Source organism: Herpailurus yagouaroundi, unplaced genomic scaffold (genome assembly GCF_014898765.1).
Source record: "Herpailurus yagouaroundi ecotype Mexico unplaced genomic scaffold, PumYag 183, whole genome shotgun sequence".
Lineage (NCBI taxonomy): Eukaryota > Metazoa > Chordata > Mammalia > Carnivora > Felidae > Herpailurus > Herpailurus yagouaroundi.
The window spans coordinates 2,764,980-2,788,312 of NW_024412414.1; the positions used below are offsets into that span (position 1 = coordinate 2,764,980).

The 23,333-nt window shown below is 36.8% G+C and overlaps 1 protein-coding gene across 5 annotated transcripts in view; it reads right to left on the reverse strand.

The window, feature by feature from the left end:
• The window catches only part of PPARG (peroxisome proliferator activated receptor gamma), a 137,335-nt gene that overhangs the window by 55,664 nt on the left and 58,338 nt on the right, over nucleotides 1-23,333 (reverse strand). Inside the window, exon 1 of one of the 5 annotated variants that reach the window (XM_040491939.1) lies at nucleotides 19,379-19,556. The exons of the other annotated variants lie outside the window; for them this stretch is intronic. Within the exon in view, the coding sequence (XP_040347873.1) occupies nucleotides 19,379-19,460 (82 nt within the window). The 5' untranslated portion in view covers nucleotides 19,461-19,556. Of the gene's footprint in view, nucleotides 1-19,378; nucleotides 19,557-23,333 lie in introns of those variants that run through there. 5 annotated transcript variants of the gene reach the window in all.

The window sequence follows — 23,333 nt, forward strand, 5'->3', positions numbered from 1 at the left end:
TGGTATGCTTGTCACAAAATTGATGAGCCAAAATTGACACATTATTATCAACTAAAGTCCACAGTTTGCATTCCAGTTCATTCTTTGTGTTGTACATTCTGCTATTTTGACAAATGCATAATGCCATGTATCCATCATCACAGAAGCACACTGAATAGCTTCACTGCCCTAAACATTCCCTGTGCTCCACCTCGTCATCCCTCCCTTTTCCCACTCCTCCTGCCCCACCCCAGAATGCTACACTTTTTCTGTCCTCTTCTAGTAAGGGCATATTAGTTGAAATGCAGGAGAAGTTCTGACCTTCATACATTGTATTTAATAAGTTAAATGTCTAACATGGCATTCAAGGCTCCTCCCCCCACCCCGACAGAGTCCTAACTTACTATTTTCCACTAGTGATCCCAAACCCCATTTCCATTCTTGGCATACTCTCTACTTAGGCATATCACATTATTTGTTCAGGTTAAACATGCTGCACATTTCCTAGTCTGCTCATCTTTGTTCATGCCAAGGCTGCTGTATTTTCTTCCTATCCCCCATCACTATAAGTCACAATCCTTCTGTCTTTCCCACAGTGGGAAATCCCATAGTATCCAAATGCTACATTTTTCAGGAAACCTCTCATGAAGTCTCCAACTTAAAAATTCTTTGCGTCCCTACAGCTCTTTGTACCTCCTTTTTAATTCTGATATAATTATTTGGATAAATATCTCTGCTATCAGATTTCAAGTTTTTTTTTTTTAAGTTTATTTATTTATTTTGAGAGAGAGAAAGAGCGTGCGTGCACATGGGAGTCGGGGAGGGGCAGAGAGAGACAGAGAGATAGAATCCCAAGTGGGCTCCACACTATCAGTGAGGAGCTTGATGTAGGGATCGAACTCACGAACCTTGAGATCGTGACCTGAGCTGAAACCAAGAGTCGGATGCTTAACTGTCTGAGCCATCCAGGAGCCCCTCAGATTTCAACTTCTAAATGGACGGTGTTTTATTTTTCTGTTTTCTCTTTACACCTTATGCACAGTTGTTGCTCACTAAATGTCTGCCAACTGAATGATATCTTAGAAGAGTAGAATGAGGATTCACTTTTCTGTGAAAATAGAAAAAAAGTAGGGGTGCCTGGGTGGCTCAGACAGTAGAGCATGTGACTCTTGATTTTGGGGTTGTGAGTTTGAGCCCCATGTTGGGTGTAGGGATTGCTTAAAAAATAAATAAAAATTACAATTAAAAATGCATAAAAATGTTTAAAAAATAAAAGAAGAGGGAAAGAATGAAGATACTCTCTCAATGATGTAATTTTGCTAACACTTGGGTTCCCCTAGAAAAGATGTTAATCTTCAATATTATAAGTAAAATACAATTTAAGCTGTAACCTCTCCCCTCAACAAAGTATACTGCATTCAGTTTTTCTCTTGATAATTGCAGAAACAAGATTAAGGTCCTATAAATTCTCCCCCCCGCCCCATATGAAAGACAACATAAGAAAGAAAAACACCTTGCCTCTTCATCTCTACAAAAACATATTAACTCAAATACATATTTTCCTTTTCTCCTTTCACTTCTCTCTGTCCTTTTATTTTGGGACATACTGACCTAAACAATATTACTCTATGGACTATAGTAACTGGGAGGCATAGTGGTTTCCTAGACATTTTATTTTATTTTGACTTAGGGATGGGTCCAGGGAGCCTGCTTCTAATTTTGTCTCTAGAAAACATAAGCTACTGTTTCTGCCAAGCTGTAAGTCGAGTAGGTGTTTTTTGTTACTCTGTGCAATTACCCATGAAAGAACAAATGAACAAAATATTTTCATGAGCAACAGCCCTTCTCAGGGATAAGTGTCTTAACTTTCCAGCTGGGTGACAGGAGTGGGTTGCATCAGCGTTTATCCATCAATTTCACAATCTTAAGTGTGTTTCAAGCAGAAGTCTTTAGGCAGACATTGTAAGCAAGGACATGAATTTGTGCCATTTATTTAAACCTTCAAACTTGGCTTTATGCTCTATTATAGTCAATGAGCAGACTTTGCACAATACTCCAAAGTATAATGTATTTCAAACAAAAATACAACCAGTATCATGCCAAAATAAAGTAACCTCTCTACATGGAAATGTATCATTATTTGGGAATATGGAAGTGGCCAGAAAAGATGGTAATGTATTAAATCAAGCACCAGAACTATGTGGTTTACCTTTGGGGTTTTACGCTGTTCCCTAAGAAAAGGAAAACTTCTACTGGAATTTCTGGAGAAACACTGCATCTCCTTAATACATTAGCTAATTACATTAGCTAATACTAACAGAATGCTAAATCTTTCCTAAGTATTGTGCCAAATACAACACTTGGACCATGTTTATTTAATCCTCACAACAACCCCACGAGGCAGGTACACTCATAATTCTCTTTAGAAAAGGGGAAAGTGAGACATGGAAGTATCAAACTTGCTGAAGAACACACAGTTACTAAGTAGTAAAGGTGAATAATGAACCCAGATGGTTGAAAATGCCACAGCCTGCACACTTCACCTTCTAAACTTTTTTTTTCTTAACTTTCTAAACTGGTTAGAAAAACAAATTCTCTTTCTGATCCTACTGTTCTATCCTAAAAAACAATTAATTTCCACAAGCCTTCAGTGAACACCTAGGATGTGCCAGTACAGAGGGTTGGGGATATACTATCCCCTATTTATTATCAAATAAAACTTAACTTTAGAGAAAGGTGTTGTGCTCGCTTGGGCAGCACATATACTAAAAAAGAGAAAGACTTCCATAGATTCTCTAAAATTCAGTAGCCTTGTTGGAGGTGACCTTAAAGAGACATTTAAGTCACTAATTTTTTTCAATCTCTTCTAATATAGTACTCAGCAGGATGGCTCTGGCTTATTTATCCAGCCCCTCCCATTGGTTCATGCAAATCATTCTGTGGTGTAAACTGACCTGGGAAGTTTCTAATTTAAGTCTTCTCCCATTATGATAGCTGATACCCAGAGACAAAAATCATCTTGAAATATTAGAGTGGAAAAGGCCTCTGAGATACTCAAAGTCCCTCATTTGACAGATTAGGACAATGAGAGAAAGTGATTTGCCCACAGCACATAGCACATAGCTGACCATGTGAGAATCCAGGTTTTCTGCCTCCTACCCTAGTGTTCTCTACACCACATTACAAAGGTGTTACTATATGTGAATATGTTGAAAATGGGGCTTTTTAAGGATTGTCCCAATTTTCACAGATCCAGATTTTTGGGGGTCTTTATATATAGGAACAACATCAAATTTATGAAGGCAAGAAGTCTCATGCAACTGGATGGCAAATTAGAGTAAAATCATCTGTAACGGAATTTGTTCCTAACAAAAATTAATAAACTCTGAATTCATCAAAAGGTTTAGGGAATAATTTAATAGAGTGAGCACAGATAAGTCCAAGTTTTTACATAAAAAATACAAGCACACATAAGTTACTTATTTATTTTTTGCAGGCTGCTGTTCTGAACATTAACAATGGAGGTAAATGAGCCAGTTATCATGTGAGATGCTCTGGGCTTCAATCTTGACCTATTGCTGTGTCAGTTTTGTGTCTCTTTATCCCTAATTAACCCATCTATAAAAGAATATTGCCTACCTCATGGAGTTGTTACAAAGATTAAATTAGTGACTATGTGTAAAGCACCTAACATAGGGCCAGACAGTTAAGTTCTCAATAAATATAATTATTAGTAGTAGCAGTCATTCTTATACATATCAGGAACCACAGTACTAGAATCATGTAAAAGGTGGGCTCATGGCCTCCAAAGCTACCACTAGGGGACAGGAAGAGGAAGAAACACTAGCAAAGTCCTATTGTTCAAACAGGACTACGCCTTCAACAGATGTCCTGTTTTAAAGACCTCTGGAAAAGGAGTCCACAGCTTCTCTCAGTTACTCATTCCAATGCTTAATTGCTCTTTTGTAGCCAGGAAAGTCTAGGTCTTACCTGGCATTTCTCCAACTGTGTTATACATATGTTAATGATGTTCCTTTTAAAATAATTAAAAAGAAAAATTCGGTAAGCAAATAAATTTCGGAAATGCTAGGTCATGCAAGGTTAAACAGGTTTATGCAGAACTTCTTAAGGCTCATATGCTAATAATTCATAAGAACGTACAAAGGAGAAGAAAGGCACAGTATGCAACATCTGAGGAGCCTCACATTTGATGGAATAGTTTGGGAAGTGATGGTATAACCTATGTTGGAGTTTGTAACTCCCCCCCCGCCCCCCGCTTCTAAACACACATAGTTACCATTCTCTGCGTATTTGTACTTGTACTTGAAAACTGTTATCAAGCTGTCCCTCACGTTTTCTTTAACTTTAGAGTAACCAAGGCAAGGATTTACATTGGCTAAAACAATAAAATCCAGGGGTACCTGGGTGGCTCAGTTGGTTAAGCATCCAACAACTTTGGCTTAAGTCATGATCTTGTGGTTCGTGAGTTCAAGCCCTTCCTTGGGCTCTGTGTTGACAGCTCAGAGCCTGGACCCTGCTTTAGATTCTGTGTCTCGCTCTCTCTCTCTGCCTCTCCCCTCCTCACAGTCTGTCTGTCTCTTTCAAAAAAAAAAAAACATTAAAAAAATTTTAAAAACAAACAAAAACAAAAAACAAGGAACAACAATACCCAAGAGAGAAAGGACTTCTTAGTTAAGCCACGCAGAAAGGAATCACTAAAAAGACTAATGCTCCGCGTGCCTGGGTGGCTCATTTGGTTAAGTGACTGACTCTTGATTTTAGCTCAGGTCATGATCTCACAGTTTGTGGGTTTAAGCCCTGTGTCAGTCTGTGTGCTGATAACGTGGAGCCTGCTTGGGATTCTCTCTCTCTCTCTCTCTCTCTCTCTCTCTCTCTCTCTCTCAGCCCTTCTCTCTCTCATTCAAAATAAACTTAAAAAAAAAATAAAAAGACTAATGCTCTTTTTTATAGACACCATCCTAAAAGCTACCAGACAGAAAAAAAGTCCCATATAAAGGATCAGGAACCAGAATGATAGTGAACTGCTGAACACAATACTGGAAGCCGGAAAATCAACAGAGCAAAGTCTTCAAAATTCAAAGAAAAAATTATTTCCAACTTGGAATTTTATACATTTTCAGAAATATCAGTCCTCAAAAAAAGAAACCCCCCACCATGTACTCTTTCTAGTTTCACACCACAACAAAAAGAAAATATGGGATCCAGGAAACAAAGGCCCTAAATACCAGAGAGGAGTGAAAGGGAAGACCACAGGACAATAGTTCTCGAGCAGCCTGGAAGGAAGAGAACAGGAAAGTGAAGAAAGCCATGTGACATCACCCAGGAAATCAGAATCCCTGATATATATGACCATTTAGAGTTCTTATTACTGTCAGAGAGTTTGAGAATACCTAACATGTGGAAAAGGAACAGCAAAAATGAGCAAAAAGTTTCGAGTTAAAAAAAAAAGTTAACTTCAGAAAAATAAACAGCTCTTCAGGATCTGAAACAATTGTAGTATACCGTGCCTGGTTCAACTGGAAGCAGTATTTCCAAAGCTAAGATGATGCAGACACGGACAACTGATTTCACTTACAATTACAAATAGCTGTATCATGAAGATGGGGGGGGGGGTCATGATTGGGGGGAAGAAGTTTGTGTTTTGGGAAAAGGGGTGTGGTGATAAAGGGCTAACCTCTTATCTTCCATTGTAGGAAGTCAGTGGGTAATGAATACAATTTTTAAAATTAGCAGCATAAGCATGTTATTTTAAAGACATAGAGGTAAGTTCCAGGAGAAATGTTTAAAAGAAGTAAAATTTACTTCTGAGGAATGGGAACTGGGTGTGAGACTGAGGGTCACTGTTCTTCATGAGAAGCTTTATCCTGACTTTGAAAACTGGGTACAAGTATTACTTTCATATAAGTAAAAATTAAGTTAAATATCTTTTAATTGTAGTATCACTGAACAGAGGGAATAAATATACTCCTTGCCTATTTCTCAGTCTTCCTAAAAGGAATTATCATACAATAAAACCTGGAAAAGTAGAGAAAATTTTAATGTAGTATCAAGTAAAATAAAGGAAAATCATAAAATATTTTTTGTACTTGATCAATAGTTGACTGTCCTTCTGGCTCAAGCATTTAAAAAACAAATTCTATCAATTCATTTCTTTTCCTTCACTGGTATCACTGATTTTGATCAGTAAAGCAGGAAAAAGTAAAATTTAATAATAGCTAATACTTCTGAAGTACTTACATGACAGGCACTGTACCTTAAAAACATTATATATGTAATTTATAATTTATTAAATGTTTATGTGTAAAATTTATAAATGTATACATATATATATAATTTAAATCTATAAATAGTCCTATGGGTTATATAATACTATTATCACCACCCAACAGATTGAAAACATTAGACAGAAAGGGGTTAATTGCTTTGCCTGATGTCAACAGGTAATAGGTACTAGGGTCTGAATCCTGTTTGGGTTTCTCTGAACAGAGAACCTCTTATTTTGTACACCATGAATTAAAAGGATTAGAAATGGATTACCTGCTGTGTCATTTGTTCCTTCAAAGTAAGAAAATTTATTTAAAAAAAAAATGTATTTTAGAGAGAGAGAGAGTGTGTGTGTGTGTGTGTGTGTGCGTGCATGTGTGAGCGGAGGAAAGACAGAGGGAGAGGGGGAGAGAGGGAGGGAGGGAGGGAGGGAGGGAGGGAGAGAGGGAGAGAGGGGGAGAGAGAGAGAGAGAGAGAGAGAGAGAGAGAGAATCTTAAGCAGGCTCCATGCATAGAGCAGAGCTTGATGTGGGGCTCAATCCCACAACTCTAGAATCAGGACCTGAGCCAAAATCAAGAGTTGGACACTCAACTCAATGAACCACCCAGGTGCCCCAAGAAAATATATTTTCATTCTGTTCTCTACTTAGACTAAAACCCAAATGCAATGCTTCTGTGGTCTGGTTCCCTGTTGATACTCCCACTGGGAACCTTGGCAGAGGTTGAAGCATTCCAGTATGTAACCATATATGCACTTTTCTTTATAATGAGCCAGAAGGTCTCATAGCAAATTTTTACATTCAGATCAACAAAGCACTTTTCACCAACTTTTAGACAAGGACACATTCACTTAAGTTTTTCAAGAGTTCATTTTCTTTTGCCTGGGCCACATCTTATTTATATAGCTTGCTTAATCCAATCCTGAGGTATCAGGAGACAGGAAAGATAACAGGATCATGCCTTCATCCGTGACCATCTTTTCTTCTGCTTCCTGAGCTGGAGATTCATGTCCTCGTTTTCATCATGGTCAAACTAACTCAAGCTTGGGTCTTTTACTAAAACTACCTTCACGTGTTTCTAAAGGGAGACTTACTAGTAATCTAATCCACAGTAAAGCTACGTCTGTTGAACAGTTAGTTATTACTATGGTTTAGCTGAAATTCCTACTTTACTAAACACGTATGAGCAGCAAGTGAAGGAACAATATGGAGGTCAGAAAAAAAAAATCGGAATGTTCTCTCCTGCTTGCTCCTTTGACACATTTTGGTTTTGGCTTTGTAGTGAGAAGGGAATGAAAATAGGAGAGAGGACACTGAGTGGAAAAGAAAAAATTAAGGGAGTCCAGGAGTTTGTTAACTACCCAGAAAGGAGGGACCACCAAAGATCTGCCAGAGTACTATTTCTCTTTGCTTTGTTCACCTCTCCAATCTTGTAAAGGGTCCTCCTGCAACCAGGAAAAGATAAGAGTTGTAGCGGTTTTAAATAATGCTTTACTACTGAAGCATCTCTAATAGCCTGAAATTATCAGAGTGGGAAGGCATTGTCTTACTTAGAGTTGTTTAGTCTGGCAAAATGATGTGATACACTATGCTTCTGTGTACTCTTGTTTTTAATTTACTGTGCCAAGCACCCTTAATGAGAAGACAATAGTCATAAGCTAAACAAACATGAGAACAAAAGTGTCAAAACAGATGTAGCCAGATTTCCAGTGGTTATGGGCTGATTTGCAGATTTTCACTAGCTATACTATATATTATCTTAAAAAATATTACAATGTGATATTAAAATAGCCATAGTAGTATATAGTAGTATATAATAGTATATAGTAAAATGTAACAGTAAAAATAGTAAATATTTTCATGTTTAAATACTCCTCCTAGCTATTATAGCATTATTAAACATATTCTATATGAAAGCATTTTACACAATTCAAAACTCATTCATGATTTTTAAAATCTCTTAACTAGGAAGAAAAGGTAACTTCATTAATCTGATAAAGAACATCTGTAAACAACAAACAAACAAAAACCTAAAGTAGCCATCATACTTGATGGTGAAATATGTAAAGTTTTCCTTTGAGATCAGGAATGAGATAAGCACACTAGCTATCACTGCTTCTATTCAACAGTGTACTGGAAATCCTATCCAATGAAACGGGGAAAAAAACAACAGCAAGGATTAGACAAGAAAAAAAAAACTAACATTACTCACAGATGACATGATTGTGTGTATAAAAAAGTTAAACCATTACAGTTAATAAGAGAATTTAGAAAAGTTGCTGGATATAAGGTCAATCAATATTCAAAAATGAACTGTATTTTTATAAGCCAGCAACAAATGGAAAATGACATTTTAAAATGATTTTTACAATAACATCAAAAACATCAAATACCTAGGGGGAAAAATCTAGCAAAATATGTGTAAGACTGCTATAATCAAAACTCAAGACTATTATTTACAAAAAAGTATCTAAATAAATGAAAGGATATACTGTGTTCAGGGACTGGAATATTCAATATTATAAAGCTGTCAATTCTCTCCATATTTATCTAGAGTCAGAAAAAATTTTTATAATGTTTATTTATTCATTTTTGAGATTGAGAGAGACAGAGAGACAGAGAGACAGAGAGACAGAGAGCGAGGGTACAAACAGGGGAGGGACAGAGTGAGACAGGGAGACACAGAATCTGAAGCAGGCTCCAGGCTCTGAGTTATCAGCTTAGAGCCTGATGCAGGGCTCTAACCCATGAACCGTGAGATCATGACCTGAGCCGAAGTTGGACGCTTAACCAACAGAGCCACCAAGGCACCCCTAGATTCAGAAGAATTCTAATCAAAATATTAGCATTTTGGTGTAGAAACTGACATGTTTAGTCTAAAATTTATATGGAAATTCAAAGAGCCAAGAATAGCCAAGGTAATCTTGAAGAAAAGAACAGCGCTGGAGGATTTTACTACCAAATATTAAACCCAATTATAAAACTAGAGTAAATTAAGATAATACATTAATTGGCACAAAATGAAAAATAGACCAATGCAACAGGAGAGCAAGTCCACAATCAATCCCACATGTATATGGTCACTTAGGTTATGACCAAAATGTTACTGCAGTGTAGTGGGGAAAAGGAACATGTTGTCAATAAATGAAGTCAACTGTATATCCATATGGAAAAAAGTGAATCACCCTCTACCTTACAACATATGCAAAAATCAATTCCATGTGGATTGCAGATCTAAATGTGAAATATAAAACAAAAGAGTTTTTAAAACAAAAACTCAAGTAACACTTCATCAACCTTGGAGTAGGCAAAAATTTCTTTGACAGGATATAAAAAGCACAGATTATAAAAGAAAAATTAGATAATCTTGATTATATTTAAGATTAAAACTTCTTATTAAGCAAATGAAAAAGCAACACATGGGAGAAGATATCTGCAATAGGTATATTTGACAAAAGTATGCTTTAGAACTCCGGGACACCTGGGTGGCTCAGTCGGTTAAGCGTCCGACTTCACCTCAGGTCATGATATCACGGCTCGTGGGTTCAAGCCCCGCGTCAGGCTCTGTGCTGACAGCTCAGAGCCTGGAGCCTGTTTCGGATTCTGTGTCTCCCTCTCTCTCTGCCCCTCCCTGTTCACGTGCTGTCTCTGTCTCAAGAATAAATAAACATTAAAAAAAAAAAAAAAAGAACTCATACGTAAAGTACCCAATGTAAAAATGGGCAAAAGACCTGAACAAGCAGTTCACAAAAAAAGTAGAGCTAAACAGATAATAAATATATATTTTTAAGTGCTTAACTTGTTAGTTATCAGAAAAAGGGAAATAAACATTACAATGTGATGCTACCATAAAGGTGCCAGAATGGCTAAAATGAAAAAGATAGAAAATGTCAAGTACCAGTAAAGATGTGGACCAAGTGGAACACTCAGACACTTCTGGGGGAAGTATAAATGGTACAGCCATGTTCAAAACTGTCTGGTAGTGTCTCTTAAAGCTGAACACATCGTATAGCCTACATATACATCTAACAGAAATGTGTACCCTTGTTCACTGAAAGACCTACATGAGAATATTCATAGTTGTACTATTTGAAATAACGAAAACTACCTGAATGCCCCTCAACAGGACATATAAATATACTTTGATATATTCACACAATGAAATACAGTAATAAGAATGAAGTGGAATTATATTCAGTAATGTGACTATCAAACAAATACTGAGCAAAGGAATCCAGACACAGAAGAGTAAACAATGTATGACTTATTCATATAAAATCCCAAAACAGCAAACTGATCCATGGGTTAGAAATTAGAATAGTCAGAAGGTTTCCAGAGGGCTGGTATTGTTCTATTTCTTTATCTGAGTGTGAATTACACATTTGTTCATTTGTGAAAATGATTTACATACTTTTCTCTATGTATGTTATACTTCGGTAAAAAGCTTAAATATGAGAGATGGTCTTGGGAGTAGGAGTTGATAGAAAAAAACATGCAGACCACATACATAAGCCAACAAAAACTCTTTCATTTGTGTTAAAAGTATTGTTATAGAATTTTTAGTGTATTTAAGAATTTTTCTAAATTCAGAAGTTATAAAATGGTATTAAAATCAGTCTTCTTTTTATTTATTTTTTTTCAACGTTTATTTATTTTTGGGACAGAGAGAGACAGAGCATGAATGGGGGAGGGGCAGAGAGAGAGGGAGACACAGAATCGGAAACAGGCTCCAGGCTCTGAGCCGTCAGCCCAGAGCCCGATGCGGGGCTCGAACTCACGGACCGCAAGATCGTGACCTGGCTGAAGTCGGACGCTTAACCGACTGCGCCACCCAGGCGCCCCCTCTAAAATCAGTCTTAATAAACTACCTATTTTTCTAACTGGCTTCATTGTATAATATAGGCTAAATACATATTCAGCTAAGGTTCTCAAATCAGCAGAGACAGGTAAGGTAAAAATTCAAAGGGTGCACATTTTATCCTAAAGAGTATTAAAAGTTATGTTTTCGCTTTATTTTTTTAGAAGTTTATTTATTTATTTTGAGAAAGAGAGAAAGAATGAGTGATGGAGAGGCAGAAGAAAGGGAGAAAGAGAGAATCCCAAACAAGCTCCATGCTGTCAGTGCAGAGCTTCATGTGGGGCTCTTTTCTCATGAACCATGACCCGAAACCAAGAGTTGAACTCTTAAGTGACTAGGCCACCCCAGTGCCCCTGTTTTTGCTTTAGATACGCCTGGCTTATATGCAAGGCCTATTCTACTTTACAAGAACCCTGTATTTTTTTTAAACGCAGGGAATCTTTTCACAAATATTAATGCCTACATCAGGTGTTCTATATTTGGGAAGTTAACACTTTTGGATTAGTTGTCTTTTGAGACATTCTATTTAAATTAAATAAAGTCAGTGGCTTAAATCCAAGCTACCAGTTTTATGGTAATTATCTAACTCTTCTTTGTATCAACAATTTATTCCATAAACTTTTTTTCTTAGAAGAGTTATCATAACATTTTAGTACAGTATTTCTCTTCCCAAAGCCTCTCCTTGTTTTACTTTTCTTTGGTATTTTCCTTTCTCAATATCTTAATCTCAATACATGCTCAGTCAGTAATATAAAACGCAAACTATCTCAAATCAAGATAACCAATTACCTAATACTATATGCAAGGTATTTTTCAGGACTTAGAAGAAATACATTATAATGTAGTTCTTGACCTTGAGAAGCTTACCAAGGTGAACGATGTTTATAAGAGAAGGCAGTATAGAGACCAAACCAGTGATAGAGACAATAAGTGCCTTAGAAATGTAGAGTAGAAAGAGACTAACATGTTCTGAACTAATCTGGGATAACTTCATGGTAGAGATGTGTTTTGAATTATGATGACCCAGGGGGAGGATTAAGATTTGCATTATTATTGATAAATATATTCCAAGGAAAAGACACTTGCTTCTATCATACAGTATGTCCCTTAGATTACCTGGGTTTCCTTAAGCAAAGTAACTAAATGTATATGATATCAAACATGATTAAATTTTCATTAGGACATATGCTTGCAAACTGGATCAATTTCTCCTAGGCCAATTGTTTGTATCTTATAAATGGCTAGAAATGTGGTTATATCAATGGCAAAGAGACTTCTTTGTAAATGGCAGAGATTTCTATGTAAATCTGGCCATACTCACATCAAACTGACAAGTTTGGTTCTTATTAGGATCATATTTTAGTCAATTAAGCTAACTTTCCCAGACAGTCTATATAACAGGTTTAAAATTTTAAAAACTAAAATCAGGGTTTTAGGTAAAGCATGAGACAACAGTAAAGTAATATCCAACAATCTCATGTTAAAAATCTTCAATTGCCAAAAAAATATTCAACTGCTAATATAAAGTCAAAAATAAGAATAATGAATGTTTCACTTTTTCCAAAAGAAGTGACTTAATTGAGAAGAAGTAAGGTGAGCCATGGTGTTTACATGTCTGGAACCTGAGAAAGACAGAAGCGTATTTCAACTGTTGCTCTTTGTTGAAACAATTTTGCCATTGGCTCTTTGCCAAACAAGAAATTGAACCAGGGCTTCTTTCTTCTGGAACTGTGATTAATAATATGTATCTATCAGATAATACCTAAATATTCTGGGGGGGAAAACTGCCAAGGAAAAGATTGTAAGCGAGTAAACAGTAAGTCTGACTTAATTAATCATGGTAACAAAATTTTTGATAACATGGATAATGAAAATCTGTATTATCCCCAAGTTGTAACTTCCATTTTAGGGGTGAGAAGACAAAACTAAATTTTTTGGACACCTATTACATATCAGGCACTATGCTAACTGCTTTACATACTGGATATTGGTTAATCAAATATGTTGCTTTTTTTAGCACTGCTAGCAAATAGGTCTCCTGAAAGCCAAATGAATACTGGATGTATCAAAAGGTAGGCAGGACTGCAAAAGAAGTCAGGCATTTGGATAATTCACAAACCTATGATATTCAAATATTCACATGATATTCAACTAATGATAATTCAAACCAACAGAGCCACATGATGCAAATCACTGCATAATAGGGAATTCAAAATGTATTTGTACCTGGTTGTTAACATATATAATGTTGTTGGTTTGTTTATATTAGCATGGATTTTAGAATAATATGTTGGCATGTACACTAAACTTTTGTTTTTACTTCCTGAACATATTCCAGTGTCTGAGTGCAGGAGCTGGTAAGCTACAGCAGCAGATCAACTTGGTACTAATAAGTCAACAATGAGTTTATTAGATACCTATTATATGTTAGATACTTGTGGAATAAAGAAGATAATAAAACATGAGTCTTATCTTCAATGACTATATAATTTGGACTAGGGGAATGTATAAAGCAGAAAATAGTATCAGGCAGTCTTCAATTAAAGGCTAAATAGTGTGATACCGATCAACATAGAGGGTTTTGTTTTTTTATTTTAACAAGTATTAATGAGCCCGGCCATCTACCGAACATGTCTTAGCCATTTGGGATATATCAGCGAGTGAGCCAACAAGACAAAGACTCTTGCCTTCATATGTTAGTTAATATGTTAGTTAATATGTTAATATGTTAGTGTGAGAACCTGGGCAATAAACAATAAATACAATAAATGAGTAAATTATATGGTATGTTAGAAGATGATGAGTGCTTTAGAAATAAGAATACCGAGCAAGGGGAAGGGGAAGGATGGTGGGGAGGACAGAGAATTCAACAGTGGGGGTAGAGGCAGTCCTTACCAGAAGTGATATCTGAGCCAAGATTAGAAGGAGCTGACAAGAGAAGATGTCAGAGAATGAGGGTTCAAGGAAGGAGCAAGAACTAGAGCAAAAGCACTAAAGCAGGGGCATGTCTGGAATGTGGGAGGAACAGTGAGGAGGCCAGTGTGGCTGGAGCTGAGTGAGGAAAGGACAGATATGTTGACCAGGGTGGGGTTGGGGTGGAGGCAGACTCGGATTTCATCCTAAATGATGTGAGGAACTGCTGCTGGGTTGTGAGCTGACTGACAGATCTGACTTATATTTTAAGGTGATCCCTCTGCATGATGGGTTGAGGCTAAGCAGTTGGGAGGTGAGGGCAGAGGCAGGACAACCTGTCAAAGAGTGGGATAGCAATCCAGGCAAGAGACAATGGCTTGGGTTAGGGTGTTAGCAGTGGAGGAGGGAGAGGAGATATATTCTGAACATATTTTCAGTTTAGAGGAGAGAGAGAACAATTAACATAAATGTATTAAAAGGTGTCTGGGTGGCTCAGTCGGGAAAGCATCCGACTTCAGCTCAGGTCATGATCTCATGGTTTGTGGGTTCAAGCCCCGCATAGGACTCTGTGCTGACAGCTCGGAGCCTGGAGCCTGGAGCCTGCTTTGGATTCTGTGTCTCCCTCTCTTTCTGCCCCTCCCCTGCTTGCACTCTGTCTCTCTCTCTCTCAAAAACAAATAAACTTAAAAAAAAATTAAATGACAACAACAACAAAACAATAACGAATTAAGAAAAGGCTTCATGGCATAAAGGTTACTTGAACCTGACCTTGAAAGATAGGGAGGATTTGAAATGATGGAAGTATTAGGAAAGGCATTCCAGGATGTGGTAGGCTTGGAGGCAAGAGTGAGTCTGGCTTATTCTTAGGACAATGTGATTAGCCCAAGTACAGCAAGGCAAACCAATCTCTGGGGTGTGGAGGGAAATAAAATATACAAAGTGGAAACAGAGTATAAAAGGCTTTGAGAGCCAGGCAGAGGTGTTTAGAAATCACATTGTTCACGATGGTGCACTACTTGTATGTAGTAGGCGCTCAATACGTATTAGAAGTCTGATAGGCTCTGAGGACCACTTATCTGGCAGATTAGATTGGATAGCTGAAGTTTCTCATTTAGAAAGTCAGCTAAAAGGCTGTACAGGAACTCTGGCATGAGGGAATAAGGGATAATGATACATGTAGGTAATTGGCAGTTGACTGTTTTAAATTTACTTTATAATGTAAACCATTCTCCACTTGTGGGAATCTCAATCTTGTGTTGGCAAATCTCTTACCCTGATAAAAATTACATGGGTCTAAAAAACTGTGTACTCAAATAGCCACATGATCTTAATTCTGAGGTTACTGGAGTTGGACAGCAGTTGCTATCAGATGCATATGTAATTCCTGTGTCTCTAAACTAGTTACAGGTGCAAAACTGCATCTATGAGAAGGGGTAATCCAGTAGATGTTTATGGAAACTTAGTTCCATTCAGAATGAGTCTGATTCATTCACTATCACATATACTTTTGCAAATATTCAACACTAGTAGAAGTACATAGGACATTTACTGGACAACTTTCTTAGGCCTAATTTAAGGGTGTACAAAAGAAGTTAAAATAACAGAACCCGTGTCAGTTCCACTGATCTGATACAATGAAGAAATTTACTCTGCTTGGATTTCCTCTGATACAAAGAGTATGCACTTCACAACAGGCTATGATGATTTTAGTATTCCCTCAGCGTTACTTTATTCAAGTTATAAGTGAGAATGTTGACAAATATGATAATCTATGACAACCTCTATCGGAGCTTTTTATGAATTGTTTTCCATTCGATGACCCATGTTTTACACTGCGACAAAGTTTAGATGGATAACTGCTGTCAGACAGCTTTAAAGACAAGTTGTATTCCTTAGGGATGCCAGGGGAAAAGAAATAAAAAAATTTTAAAATACATCTAATACAAATTACCCTTGTTTTGGGTGTGTCCTACAATTCATAATTTAGGGGGAAGTACATGAGAAATGACAGTTTTTGAAACACAGTGAGGAGATTCTCTGAGTTTAGAAATCTACTAAATCTTCTAAGTCCTGGTAATCAGAAAAGAGATTTGAACAGTTAATTCAAAGAAATACATGATAAAATAGAGCCATACTAAAGAAAAAAATTAATATGGACGAGAGCAAAATTTTAGAAAAAGACCCTGAAATATTATTACATGTGAGATTATGAAATTCAGAACTGTGTCAATTACCTAAATCTTCATTATAAAGAACATTATAATCGAAGACAGTTTTTCAATGTCTCTGAAAGAAAATGTGTAATCACTGCTTTCATTTAGGGCCAAAGAATGATTTCAACTTTTGGAAATTCAATCTTTTCCTAAACAAATGTTAATGAAAGTGGGAGGTAGTTCCCCCATTAAAAAAAAAAAAAAGACAGAAAGATGCTTTCTCTAAGTTTGATCATTTCTTTATCGAGACACTCATGGGAAATCATGCCTAAGTCTTATCTCACTCAAAAACTGCCACTTATTTTGGTGCACAAAGAATTCTGCAGTTTCCCCCCATATTCCTTAAAATGTTTCAAATGTAGGATACTAGAAACCTTCTATTCTATCCACAAGTGATTAATACTCCAACACCAAAACAATAAACTCTATGTAGGACATCAGATGTGCTTTCGCAAATATTGTGTCATTTAATCCTTGCAAAAACCCTGTATTTATTGTTGTTATGTGTAGAAACAGGGAAGAGAGGATAAGTGACTTACTCAAATCCACATGGAACGTATGTGGCCAAGACAAGCCTGGTAGTTACATTCCCTGACACTACAGGGGTCCCTTTAAACCTCTAGGAAGGTGAAAAACTTTGGTCAGCTATCTAAATGCTCCTAAATACACAGTTGCCTGGAGTCACACAGACACAGTTTAAGTATCCCTCAATAAAAATGGCGGGCAATCAATCACTCACTCCTATCTCAGGAGAGGCGCTCGTTTCAAAGGATCATCTATTGCAGCATTTATCATGTCTCCAAGGCATATTTCCATTGCTCAATCAGCTCCAAAGGACAAGTGTGTCATCATCTTTCAATGCTCTGGTGCAACACTTTAAAATTATAGAATTCACACAGGACTAAGTCTGGCACTAAAAGCAGGAGGCACATTCAGCTTGAGTTTGTGGAAGCTTCCCTTCGATCTTGCCAATTTTTACTAGTGGAAATGGTTTTAGGGCCAGCATGGGGTTACTTGGGGTTACTTAAGCTCATGATGAAAACAGGGGAATAAGATAAAGGGGGAATCACAGAGATAATGGAGCCCAGGAAAAAAATGCATGAGTCCTTTTTGGGCATAGTGGCTGCATACATTTTTGAATTTCATGAATAGGACCAATATAGCTTGTACATCTGGATCATTCACACTCAACAAGCCATTTTTTCTTCAAAGTAGCAGCACACAGCTACTTGCAACAACCCCCAGTCCCACTTTGCCTATGTTGAGGAAGAAGGAGCACCTAAATTAGTTACTGTATTCAAGCCAAATACCTAAACTCTAGTGTTTCATCTCTGATGGCCTCCGCAGCTAATGATGATGATATGTCCAATTTCAAGTTTGTTTGTTTGTTTGTTTGTTTTGGCATGGGTGGTATAAATAGTGGTCATCTACAAAATGTAATAGAAGTTAACAACCACAGGTCTTTGGTCTTTAGGAATTCACATTTTAACAAACAACCCATTAATAAGAAGTAATCTAAGACCGTATAAACAAAAATTAAATTATTGGCACAATATATAATTTCTTAATTGCTAATAGTTCTATTCTGTACCATGTTAAGTGTTAAGAATAACTGAGTTATTCTTTTGGAGGGGATCTGAGACTCAAAAAAATTAAACCCAGGGCAAAGTCAAGGTGTAAACATAGATTAGTACAGAATGAAAACTTAAATCACATAACTATCCCTTACCATGAATAGTACATGTCCTCAGTTAACCAAAACTACTTGTTGCACTGCATTCTTGGTGTACATACTCTTTTCAAAGAGACAAAATTATCAAATTTTTACTCAAGAACTATTTCACAGTATAGCTAGGACATTCTGCCCTGATACAGGTTAAACCAATAACTGCAGAAAGCAACAATTTTTGTGGCTTTCAGAAAAACAGAATAAACAGATTTTTATATAATATAATGAAACCAATCTCCTATTTAAGAGGCTCAGAGGACAGATATATATGTGTTGAATCAAATCACCATAAAATAATGAAACCGTATTTCCGGAAATATTTTTTCTTAATTTTTAAACAACTTGATTAAAAAAAAAACTATGATTAATATATTCAAACTTCAGGCTTCCAGAAAAATTAAAATGTTAAGATGTGAAGCCATTCATTTCAACAATTAAGCGACTTAACTGTAATGCGACTTAAATGTAATTGTAATTTATATTATAAAACATGAATCACACTAACACAATCTATTTTTATGTGCCATCTATGAGAAAAAAAACAAATAGAAATACAGAAATAAATATGAAACGGTACAAAACATAAGAAGCTGTGCTAAGGAACTCCAGTAGAAGGAGCTGTAGAAATGAAGACGTGACATTTTGCAATGGCCAAGAAAGGAATTTTGAAAAATGAGGTATCGGCTTAAATCTTCTATATCTGAGTGAAAGTAGTAATTAATCAATTATTTAGCATGCAATAGGCATTTAGGGACTTTGTTTTCTTTATGGGTAAAATGAAACACTTGGAATTGGAATAGACATAGGTCCCACAATCTATTTGACAAAGCATTGGGTACCATGTTAGGTATCCTAAGAAATATAAAGAAGAATATATGTTGGTCCTACACTCCAGAAGCTTACAATTCTTTGGGAGAGATAAAATATACAGATTTCTAAAATTTCAAAGTAGAACAAAAACATGCTGAGAGCACTTTAAGAGGAATAAAAATGCTGTAGGAGGGATAAAAACAGTTAGGAGAGATATGTAACATACAAGACTACACAAGGGAAAAAGGGACCCCCTCAGGTATTCTAATAAGACGTTAAGTATATTTGGGAGACACACATAAACTGAGGAGATAAAAATGAATAGGATTTTTAAAAATATAAATATACCTTTAATGCTTACAATTCAGGAAATGGGAGCCATTCACAGAGATACAATATGGATTAGTTTAGGTTTCTTTTTTAAAGTTCTGATGCTTAAAAGTGAACACTAACACGGCAAACTAAGCATTAAAACACTGAACTATCCATATCTCATATTAGAATACAGCTTGGAAAAAAAACTACAAGAGAAATTTTACCATTCCATATATGCCCAAAGTATCCCAACAGCCATATCTGGAACTGACTTTACCTTGTGAAGTGCTTGCAGACAGTGTATCAGCAAAGGAATCGCTTTCTGGGTCAATAAGAGAATCTCCCAGAGTTTCACCCATAACAGCATGGAACAGGGATTTGCTGTAATTCACACTGATATTTTGTCTATTTCTTGCAAAAGACCAATCCGTTAAAAAAGAAAAAGACTTGCAGTAGTAGAACTTGTGAACACAACCAATGAGTTAAGACATCGGTTTCCAAATATTTGGGAGAGGTGGGAATAAACCCACAAAGGACCAGGCCTGAATTGGCTGGCACTCTCCTGCTAGAGAGCCAGCTGTGACAAATGTTGTGTCATAATGTTGTTCACTGCTTTGGCAAGACTTGGTACATTACAAGGAAAACATTGCCACACTGTCTCGCCAGTGACCCACATGTTCGGTGTCTTGTGAGGGGTGTGAGCTGTACAGTATTTAGAGCTATCAGAGCAAAGAGACTGTTCAGTTTTCAATTGCTTCTTAAATGGAAAACTTCGCATCTCTGGCTTATGAAAGACCAGATTAAGTTACCTGGACAAACTTTTTTCTAGTTGCCCATTCCTGGTTGAATCTCTAGCCATATTATCTGAAGAAAACTACTTAATTCATTATTATTATTACTACTTTTATTTTAGAGAGAGAGGGAGAGAAAGAGAGAGAGAGAGAGAGAGTACATGAGCAGGGGAGAGGGGCAGAGGGAGAGAGAGAGAATCCCAAGCAGGCTCCACACTCAGTGTGGAGCCCGACAAGGGGCTTGATCTCACAACCCTGGGATAATGACCTGAGCAGAAATCAAGAGTCGGATGCTCAAACGACTCAGCCTCCCAGGTGCCCTGAAAAACTATTTAATTCAAACATGTACTTACATTTTATTCTTTTATTAAACATTTTTTTGAGGTTTATTTATTTTTGAGAGAGAGAGACAGAGTGTGAGAGGAGGAGGGACAGAGAGAGAGGGAGACACAGAATCCGAAGCAGGCTCCAGGCTCCCACCTGTCAGCACAGAGCCCAATATGAGGCCCGAACTCACAAACCGCGAGATCATGACCTGAGCCGAAGTCGGATGCTTAACTGACTGAGCCACCCAGGTGCCCCAAACATGTACTTACATTTTAAAATTTGGCATCAGCATGCTATTAAAATGTTATTTTAAAGGTATTCCACCACTTTATAAAACCCAAAATGATACTACTATCCAAATTCTATAAAATTAAATAGTTGAGACATGCAGTTGAGATTTTATACATCAGGGTTTGCTTTTTAAAAACTTGATTATTAAATTTATCCATCACTAGCAAAGGCAGTCATGCTGCACCAGTTGATGTCTGAGCACAAGCTGATGTTTAAGTGATAAATGCCATTTCATAATGGAAAAAAAAAAAAAAAGTGGAGTCCTCTCTGGGAAGAAGAATGCGTTACCAGAAAAAAATAGAATCACACTGACAGGTTGGCGAGGAACTGTGGTCAGTTTTGTAATCAGGAAAACGCTGGCTTCTTGCTCAAGTCCTTTGCCCTTTTTGGCTCAGAGAAACACTAGCTGTGCCAGACTTCAGTATGGAAGCAGGTCTCCACTTGTCACTTAAGTGGCCTGATAGAATTGCAGTGGCTTGTGGATTTAATACAGATGCCCCCACATACGGCAATATATCAGATAGCAATAATTCTCTTAGACTTATCCCAATATTCTCCAGGTGGAATAAATATATATCTGGTTAATTTACATTGCAAGGGGACTAGCAAGTTTCCCTGTTAATCACAGAACAATAACTTGGGGGAGGGGGAATTCGGGCTGGGTCTCGACAGCACAGAATGAAGTGGAGAGTTGGGCAGTTATAGTGGTTAAAAACCTTTAAAAACCAAAAACCTTTTACTAAGGTAGTTCAAGTTAAAGCAAGCTTCTTCTTGGCAGTCCAAATGACTAAGGTAATTATAGGTATGTAGAACTAGTTTTGTCTATATTCAATTTGAATTATCAATAAAGGAGTTTCTTCTTCTTTCTCAAGGTTGGGGAATTACCCCGTATTATATATACAATGACATAATCTTTAAAGGTACAATTAGTCTAAAGTTTTTGGTTGAATTTACGATATATCAAAATAAATTACACAAGTCAAGGATAATTTCCTTCTTGATAATTAAACAGAACAAAAATTTAAGTCCCATTCTGCTTATGGACACCCTTCCTCAATGTCCCAAGATGTGTTTGAGTCTGAAGGCAAGTTTTAGGCTTTCTTCCTATTAAGTGGCAGTTTCTCACTCCATTCCCTATCCTCACCCCATTCTTGCTCTCAGGTTCCAAAGTGCCTCTGACTTTTAAAAATGATCAAGTTTATTAAAATGTTCTTAAGATTATGCCAGATTAGGGGTGCCTGCGTGGCTCAGTCAGTTCAGATCATGATCTCACGGTTCATGAGTTCAAGCCCCGCAGAGAGCTCCATCCTGACAGCTCAGAGCCTGGAGCGTGCTTTGGATTCTGTGCCTCCTCCTCTCTCTCTCTGCTCCTGTCCTGCTTATTCGTTCTCTCTCTCTCTCTCAAAAATACATAAATAAATATTTTAAAAAAGATGCCAGATTATAAGAATGATAAAACTGGCAGAAGAATACCATTTTAGAATGAAACTCTCTATAAAAGTCTAACACTCTGTTAGTAAGACGAGAAAGACAAGGCCCCCAAATAAGTAAATTCTCCAGGTTAAACAGCTAGGTAGTGACGGAGCCGGAACTGGAATCTAGGTTTTTAGGTATCTAATTCCCAAGGCCAGCCTTCTACTGGCCTTCACCAACTTCTACTCTTACAAGCATCTAAATCATCTCTTTTAACAAATCAGTCACTGCAGGGAGGGAGTATAGGGTGACTTAAAGGAAAAATATGCTAACTCTTTCAAGGAATATCAGTGAATAACTATGTTATTCATTTTTCAGTACCCATATCCATGGATATGGGGTGGGTGTGGGCAGTTTCTCACTGCCTTTTTCTATCTTATTCCTGTATTTCTTCAACAATGATGTAGCTTATTCATGCCACACAATTCTATCTGGGAATCTCAGTTTTATTTCCAAGGCCAATAGCATTAACCTGGTACTCCAGTTCTATAGTAGTCTCTTTTATTATTTGGACAATACACAGATCCATTCTTTCCAACTATCATCAAAGAGTCTAATTTCTGGATTCTTCACCTACTATTACTTCTATTCTTTTTTTCCCCCTCAGACAACATTCATCTTGTCTAGCTACTGCTGTAGCTACACTTTCCAACCCTCTAACAAGTTCTTATACTGTGCTTTAGCTATTCAAACATAAAATTATTTTTAACAGCTAATTATTCGATAACACCTGACTCTAATGGCATCTAGTCTTATAGCACACACCACATCCTGTTCTCCCTTCTCCCCTTGGACTGTATTATTTGGGAGCAACAACCAGTCTTATTCACTGTATTTCACTCATTTATTTGTTCAACAAATATTTATTGGCAAAAAATCAGAATATATTGGCAGGCCTTGAGTTAGGTGTTGGCTTGATGAATAAGATGGATGTGTTCTTATCTTGCAGATTTCAAAAAAAAAAAGCCGGTAAGCAAAAATCACAATTTCTATCAAATGTTGTTTAAACTCTTGACAGCATATCAAGCAATAAAGAAAACATCCCAAGTTACTAACACAATACTTGTATGATGTGGATTTTTAAATCATATTTTTAATGTTAGTAACATTTTAATATTTTGTATCACACTGTAGCACTGGGTCACTTGAGAAATAACTTGCTCACATGGATATTAAAATGGACAAAAATAAACTGAGCCAATCTCAATTGTATCTAACTAGGCAGCTGCTTTGCTCTGAGATAAAGACTCATTATATATTATTTTACAGTGATTTATCCATGCATGCCTCAAATATTCAAACACCTCCTGAGTGCCAGATATTCTAGGTATAGGAGATAAATTCATTAAT